The sequence below is a fragment of the Filicampus tigris genome, chromosome 1 (genome assembly GCF_054856515.1).
Source record: "Filicampus tigris isolate MCC_2025a chromosome 1, RoL_Ftig_1.0, whole genome shotgun sequence".
Lineage (NCBI taxonomy): Eukaryota > Metazoa > Chordata > Actinopteri > Syngnathiformes > Syngnathidae > Filicampus > Filicampus tigris.
In genome coordinates, this window is record NC_141217.1 from 40,358,643 (window position 1) to 40,366,645 (window position 8,003).

At 41.4% G+C, this 8,003-nt stretch overlaps 1 protein-coding gene across 4 annotated transcripts; it reads left to right on the forward strand.

The window, feature by feature from the left end:
* The first annotated feature begins 23 nt into the window (after positions 1-23).
* Positions 24-7,574, forward strand: LOC147154103 (transmembrane protein 237B-like). 4 transcript variants are annotated; one of them, XM_086041255.1, is made up of 14 exons: positions 24-197; positions 431-466; positions 1,931-1,962; positions 2,062-2,075; positions 2,158-2,220; positions 2,299-2,427; positions 3,021-3,111; positions 3,186-3,343; positions 4,319-4,451; positions 5,364-5,555; positions 6,854-6,927; positions 7,020-7,107; positions 7,237-7,358; positions 7,431-7,574. In XM_086041255.1, exons 1-14 carry the CDS (start codon positions 177-179, stop codon positions 7,493-7,495), a joined length of 1,218 nt encoding a protein of 405 aa, XP_085897381.1. In that variant the 5' UTR covers positions 24-176; the 3' UTR covers positions 7,496-7,574. The 4 variants fall into 4 exon arrangements, with proteins under 4 accessions (XP_085897381.1, XP_085897372.1, XP_085897400.1 ...); XM_086041246.1 differs by lacking the exons at positions 24-197; positions 431-466 and adding an exon at positions 1,762-1,840 and having other exon boundaries at positions 1,931-1,966; XM_086041266.1 differs by lacking the exons at positions 24-197; positions 431-466 and adding an exon at positions 1,773-1,840.
* Positions 7,575-8,003: the final 429 nt, after the last annotated feature.

Sequence of the window (8,003 nt, forward strand, 5' to 3'; positions counted from 1 at the left end):
CCGGATGCTCGTTATAGTAGGCTACGTGCTACCTCCGGTTCGGTAGCTGTGCTTCAATGTGGCGCACAGAATAAACAAAAGAAATACTCCAGGCTTTGAATGTGTTCTGACTATCATACACCATGAATTAAAAAAAAGAAGAAAAACAAGTTCATTCCGGGAAATTTGAACGGAACATGGACAACGAGCCCCCCAAGGTAACGAACGAACGCCTTTATTTAGAAGTACTGTATACCATGCAACCTCAGTCTGGACTACATTTAGTGCATTTCTGGCTAATAAGATACAAACGGGTGATCTGTTGGCTAAAATGTGTCCATATTTTGAGGTAAGTAAAACAGCTGACCGACAAGCTCTGAAATAGTATACAGTACAGCACACGTTTGATACGTGACGTACGTGATGCTTGTACTCTTGTTTACTTTTGTAGACAACCCGACCAAGGGAGCTCCCGCCTCTGCCGAAGGTCAGTGTCAAATTGTCAATACTGTATATTCACTTCAAAATCACTGAGGAATGTTTGAATGATTTTTATTTTCTGCTGGACTCATTCAATCTGGACATTCTCCACATTTGCTTGCAGTTGGATACCTTAAGCAATAAACAATACTTGAATGGAAAATATGTGTACTATTTAAATTAGCGTTCAGCATTTTTTCGTCATTCTGCTCCTTATACATTTTTTTCCCACCGATTCCAACTATTCCAACTTGAATCTACTGTATTCGCCTCATTCAGGGCATGCTGGACATTACTTTGCACGTTCTCAAAATGTATAGATTCCCCAGAATTCCGCATTCCCCCCTCAAAGCTCCCATTCAAGTGAATGTTATGCGAAAAAAAAACCGTTGCTCGGTTCCCTCACTGAATTCAAACTGTACAGCTCATTTATAAGATCTTGGAAACTATTTTCTACAAGTCTAAAATTCCACTTTTTTCACCATAATTGCTTACATTTAAGAGTTAATCTACCACCAGTGTCCACATTTCTTGACCGATCCCAACAATACAACTTCAATGCATTCAGCTCATTCAGGGCAATCGTGGGCCGTACTGCATTAGTCACATCCCCAAATGTCCCATATTTTCACAGTACAATTTCCCAACTCAGAGACATTTTACATATTTACCTCCTTCCACATGTATTGATTGACTTGTAAGTGTCACATTCTACATTTCAACACCTCTGTTCAGCGTCACCGTTTCAGCATTCACAAACGATTCCCACAAAAATTGCTAATTAAACTCAAAACTCCCAACGCTGTAGTAACTACAAGTGCTTGCTGAGTTTTGTTTTTGTATTATTTGACTATTAATTGTAATTTCTTAAGCCCTCAAGGGGACATTCAATTCCACAGTGTGTATATTTTTAACCAGATCACACACGTGCAGCGAGATGGATGTCAGGCCCCTTGACAGTAGTTAGTTGGCAAGTGGACTCACATCTTTCCAACAGCTAGTTGTTGGTTTTTTTTTTTTTTTTTTTTTCATTTCTATGTATGCAACAGGATTGAAATCATGACCTTCTGTTTGCAAAGCTCAAGTCCACACAGATGAGCTGTTGCTGCCCCAGATCAGCCCCTGCACTATTATATAGTAGAAAGATCAAAATGACATCTGACCTGAGGACTCTTGTATTATAGTCGTCACTTGTTTTATTAAGCATCAAGCCGCCCACCCACCCACAAAGTAAGAGAGGCTTTGACCTGTGCCCCGAGTAATCCTTACTTCTGGCAGATGCTTGACCACAGATTTAGCCAAGGATTTAACAACAGGACGTAATGTACAGCTTCATTCCACTCTTGCCTGATTCTTGTGTGGAATGGCCAGAAAGACACCGGTGAAGTTTCTTTCTTGTCCTCGTCATCTGCTTAAATGATGATTGATACAAATACACATAAGTGACCTGTGCTTCTCTCCCTTTCTGTAGCGAGGACAAAGGGCTCTTCCCACAGGGCCAAGGTAGGTAAGCCCGTTTCTTGAAAACTTTGAAACAAAGGTGTCTTTATGTGACTTTGACAAACGCGGTCCTGTGTTTTCTCTTATATGTGGACACTGAAGTGGAGAGTCACCTGGTGAGTAACAAACTGACAGAAAATACATCATTGACAATTTTAATGAAAGCATGAGTCTGACTTAACGATGCCATTGTAACAGAGGTGCCCAAGCACAAGAAGAAGAAAGGGAGAAAAGAGGCGAATGGAGCGGCTGATGTAGACGGTGCGAACAGTGCTCACATTGAATGCAACTGATGTCACATCAGCTCATGCACATTTAACTGTTATGCGTCCTGTTTAGATCAGGGACTGGAGATGGAAGGCCGGGGCAGCAGAAGGACTTCTGAGGTCAGTGACCATCTTTCGCTTGAAACGGCGACGGATGCGCCCCCTCAGAGGAAGAGGAAGAAGAAAAAGACACCAACTATAGGTAGAGTCAGATCAAGTGTGAGGAATGATCTTCAAATAGTGCCGCCTCAGAGGCCGGATTTACACTTCTGGGCCAAGTGCCCTATTCTGAGTCAGTGCTAATAGAAGTCTGTCTATTTACATGTTATTTACATGTAGGTTTCAAGTCACATCAGTAATTCTTTTCCTTATGATGGAAACACGTCTAATGTCCCATATTTAGACCATTTAATTGTCGATGCCTTCACTGTAGTTCAGAGTCAGAGCCAGTTGTGTTGATGGTGGTGTTTTTTTTTTTTTTTGGGGGGGTGCTTATTTGTTCTGTTTGAGCAGATGTGGGTGTGTCTTACATGACTAATTGGCGTATATCTGATCTGTGCATTTACAGTGCACTCACATTGGCAGAGATCTATTGTATTTTTACTCCTATTTGGAGGACTGATTCAGATTTTTTTTTTTTTTAAGTCTCAACGCTGCCGTAACATATTGACACACACTGAATTGAGAGCATAAAATGGGAATTGTGTCACTTGTTAATCCAGCCTAAAACACAAGATTGGGATCGCAGCCTGCAAATGACAGATAACGAACTTGTGTTTTTGTTTGCACGTTGAGATCTTGAAGATGACCAAGCTGACCTGGTGAACGGAGACGCAGTGGATCAGACCACCGATGAAGAAGTAGTTCAAAAAAACAAAAAGAAGAAGTAAGCAACTTCTTCGGTCGTTTTGATTTGGACGGGTGTTGTCTGTGGAACCCACCTTGTTCGCATGCTTCCAGGAAGTCAAAAGTTCTGGAATCGTCACTTCCTGATGGATTGGATGTCGAAGAGGATGACATCATCACAGACATGACTGCTCACATTCCGCAGCATTCCCTGTTCTCTGCCCCACAAGGACCGAGTCATCCCGTGGGAAAGGTCTTTGTAGAGCGGAACAGTGAGTGATGGAATGGCTTTTAGACTGCTACGCATTTACAGTTTTTGCAAATATTGGCAGATTTTTTTTTTCAATGTATATTTTGTGGGGGTGGGGCAACCCCCATTTTTCATGGGGTGATTTCAGTCATTCTCAGGTCGCTCGCCCCCTATCCCAGCTGTTAGAAAACCATTAGCAAATAGCGACTGTCCACTGTACAGACACTATGTAAAAAAAATTTTTAAAAAAAAGAATGAAACTGATAGAACTAGTAATGTGATATAAATAATTTTTTAGAAAATGACTGTCAATTATATATTTCTATATAGATCCTCTTTTGATCAAATGGCACAGTGGGGGAAAAAAATAATTCTCTGCACACAAAATAGTTTCTGTCTGCCAGCAGATGCCATGAGCAAAACTAAACAACATTTAACAACAAATGCTTTGTTAGCTTATGATAAGAATGAATACACCTTACCTATCAATGATTTTTCTGAATGGACTAAGAATGATTCAAAGGCAGAAGGTGGTAATTTTGAAATCGGCAGAAGATTCACTATGCACCACTGTAGCCCACATCAAACAATTCTCTTAATTAATGGCATGGAAGGTGATTTTCCTGCTTCCCTGAAAATGTTACGTGACGTTACGCTCATAGATGCTCCCTGAGTCACGTTCCTCCATGTTGCTGCCGTCCCCGTTTTGTACGCCTTACAAGACCCCAACATTTCAACCAGTCAATCAAGCTCAACTGCAGTTGCCTTTACCTCGTTCCCTTTGTCTTTTGCATTGCGTCATCTTCCGTGGAGGATGGAAAAAGCAATCAACCTATTTTGCCTGAGTAGTAGAAAGTACAAATGTCTGTGTTTGAAAGTAAGTAAAGATTCAGCAGAGCATTAATACAGAAAGTACAGATACTGTAAAGATCGAGTTAAGTACATTTGCACTTGGTTAGCTGCCCCCACTGCTGATTGTGCATCTGCTACTGTCCAGAGCGCTTCCAGGCAGCAGAGCGGTCGGACTGGAAGAAGACCAGTGACCACATGGAAAACCTGAACCAATTCCAGTCCATGCAACCTCGCTGGACCACCAGAGATGTTTCTATCAGCGTGCACAAGAATTTCAGGTACAACCTAATAAGACTGCATAAGATTGTTCGAATTGCTACCAGTGGTCAGCACTTCTGCCTTCCAATTCTGAGGTCGGTGGTCAACTCTGGGCTACGGTCTTCCTTAGGCCCGAGAGGGGAGGGATGAGCAGTTACATACGCAGGAGGGAGGAGGGGGAGGAGACTTACACAGATGTTTTTTGCTTAGTCGATTAATGTGCATTGTCCTAAAAAAAAGAGAGAAAAACGTGCTGCCAGCGCGTACGAGTGAGACCCAAGGACAGCATGAGTATTCCACAAGTCGGTTGTAAAATAGCTCACCGGTGACTTACTAAGAAGAATTCAAACATAGGAGAATATTCATATTTACTTATTTACATATTTTGACTTTTGAAAAGGCATAACTCCTGCGACCCTTGTGAGCATAAGCGGTTTGGATCGTGGATGAATGGAAAAGTCGTAACTTGCGCAGTTCTCAACAGTTTAGAATATTTTTGGATTCTCGTTAGTTTTTATTTTGTTTTCACTTTGGTTTGTTGTTTTTAATTTAGTACATTTGAATTAGTTTTAAGTAGTTTTAATTTATGCTCCGTTTTAGTTTTAGTAATATGCCGAGCTCAGTCGACACGATTGTAGCCCGATTTGGACCTGACACACACGTCGCAGCCAAACGGTCACTGTGGTGGCCAACTCTTTTGAAATATTTTTTGGGGTGGGGGAAATCCTTTTGTTTGTATCGAGTCTTTGGTGGAGTTTGCATGTTCCTCCCGCATTCCAAACTTGAAGACTGAAAATTGTCCCTGGATATGAAAAACTGTCAAAAGTGCCCTGCGATTTGTAACCCGCAAGATGGCTGCATGTGGATGGCTTTCAACTTTGGTATGCATTGTACCACTCCAGCATATCTTTTGTCTCTTTGGTCTGATTCAGGATTTTGGCTCTATACTGTCACGGCTTCCTGGCAGGATTTGCAGTGTGGAACATAATTGTGATATTCGTGTTAGCTGGGCAGCACCTCACAGCGTTGTCCAACCTGCTGGAGCAATACCACAGCCTGGCCTACCCGTCGCAGTCTCTGCTTTACATGCTGCTCGCCATCAGCACCGTGGCCGCCTTTGACAGGTACCAACCAAGACCTGCCCGTTTTTACTCTCACATTGATGGAATGCGTAGTCCGTTTGTGTACGCCTTTCTTCTTCTTTTACTTATTTATTTGTTTACCGTTTTACTCGTGTTCATGAAAATGTTAGGAAACTTCCCAAGTGTGTTGATTTTGGTCGGATTTAATATAATGTAATTTCAAACTTTCGGTTTAAATGCATCAACAATATTCTGTTTACATTGAAGCATACCATTTGACTGGGCCAATTTTAGCCAGTTGCAACCCATGAAAGGGCCATTTTTAAATTCCTTGTCATTCACGGGGTTAAATCAAACAACTTGAGTAAAATGAGTTTCATTCTAGATTGAACGCCTGTGTCGTTGACATCAGTTTTTCGACGAGGGAGCAATTTCACGCAATAGTCTCTGTTTCCGAATGAGGCGTTTACTGCTGTCCACTTAGCAAATGAATGACACGATTTTGATTTGGAGTGGACATGACGGTGTAGAATTACATTTTGATTTAAGAAGTGGCAGCTTGGAATGCCGGCCTTAGTAAGACTCTGCTTTTTTTTTTTTTTACGTATAAGAATAAAAGGTGGGGCTATGAGTATATTTGAAACAAAAAGTCATGGCAAGGTTGTTTTACAGCCTGCACATTGTGCACACAAACTGGAATTTGTTGGGTTGAAAAATAGAAAGAATCAATCTTTTATACTGACAAGAACTACCAGTAATGTCATTTGAAAATTCTAGGCCATAAAAGAAGCAAAAACATTTTTCAAAAATCCTCAAAATTGCAGATTATTAATGGCCCCAAACAAGATGAAAGTGTAGCAAAATCCACCGAGGCCTGAGGGTTAAGAAAGTCAAATGCTTTCCACTTCAATGCCCCCAACTGGCCACTCAGAAGATTCGATTTTTGTCGTGTGTTCTCATCCGTGTGTTGTGATTTGGCGCTACATAAATACAATTGAATTGAATTTGTGCTCATTGTATTACAATGGTGTATATGCTGTTACATCATTCTCATACGATTACATTTTGTGCCTCCTTTGCAGTGTGTCGTCACCTTCTAAAATAGTGGCTTAAAACTTTTTCTCTTTTATTTTTCCAGAAAATCTAATCCTGAATATGATATACTTATCAATAACTTCTGACATGCAGATAGAATTGCAGACGTGGCCAGCATCATGAGGAGATGATTCATGCAACAAAAATCCTTTTTGTCAAAGCCATTATTTGCGGAGGGTGACTAGCGACTACACACTATGAACTCTTGATTGAAGTAAAATGACTGTAAACCTTTGTCGTTGTAGAGTAAACCTGGCAAAGAGCTCCATGGCGCTGCAGGAGCTGGTCACACTCGACCCAGTTGCTCTCGCCTCATTCTGTGCGTATTTACCCCTCCATTGCGCTTGTTTTTGTATTTGTTTTTTCTTTTTTAACAACTTCTCCGCCTCCCGGTTCCATTCAACACTGCAGTGTATTTCTCAGCATTGGTGCTCTCCCTCAGCCAGCAGATGACAAGTGATCGCATCAACCTGTACCCAGACACCAACGCGACATTATGGTAAGCTACCTTAAATGGTAAATGGAAAATGGGCTGTCACTACATTTTGAAAAATGAACCGGAATTTATGTGACCACACCACAAATGTACAACAGTGAAAGTTGGCTCTTACGATAATGATGTCTCAAGGCGAGCGGGGTCCGAGCATCAAATTCTCCACGCTTGGGTGACAGTCAACCTTGTGGTGGCGCTGCTGGTGGGCCTGGCCTGGCTCTTCATCTCCATCCGAACTGAGACGGATTACACTGAAGGTATGTCAAGAGAAGATCCGGCGATGTTATTGAATGGATTCAGAATGGTCACATTCGCTTTCTCTTCCTCAGACTATCTGATTGCCATGCAAATTGAGCCCCCCAAGGGGGACGACAAATCAGAAATGAGCGCCTGACTATCACAGACTGATACTGGACAGCATTTGTCATTTTTGCACATTTTTTGCTCCATACAAATAAATCCCAATGTCTTGATTTTTTTGCGTGTGTGTTCTTGCTGTGGAACTGTGCATGTCTTTAAAATACACTATTCAGTTTTATCCATTATAGCTTTTTTACATTCTAGGGGTAAGACTAGATGTTTTTAACTCATCCTACACCTTTTGAACATGTAAGATGTGAGGAATATTGAATAATTGTATATAGTCTACAGTCTACACACCCCTGTTCAACTTACAGGTTTTGTGATGGAAGAAATGAGAGCATTAGAGCAAGATCATTTCAAAACGTAGGAGGGTATCATTTCCATGGTATTGAATATACCATAAAACACGGTGACGACAATCAAGTGGAGAAAATATGGCACAGCAGTGACACTACCAAAAACTGGATTTCCCTCTGAAACCGATTAAAAGATGAGAAGGGAACTGGTCAGGGTGAGGCCGAAAGCAACACTTGAAGGAG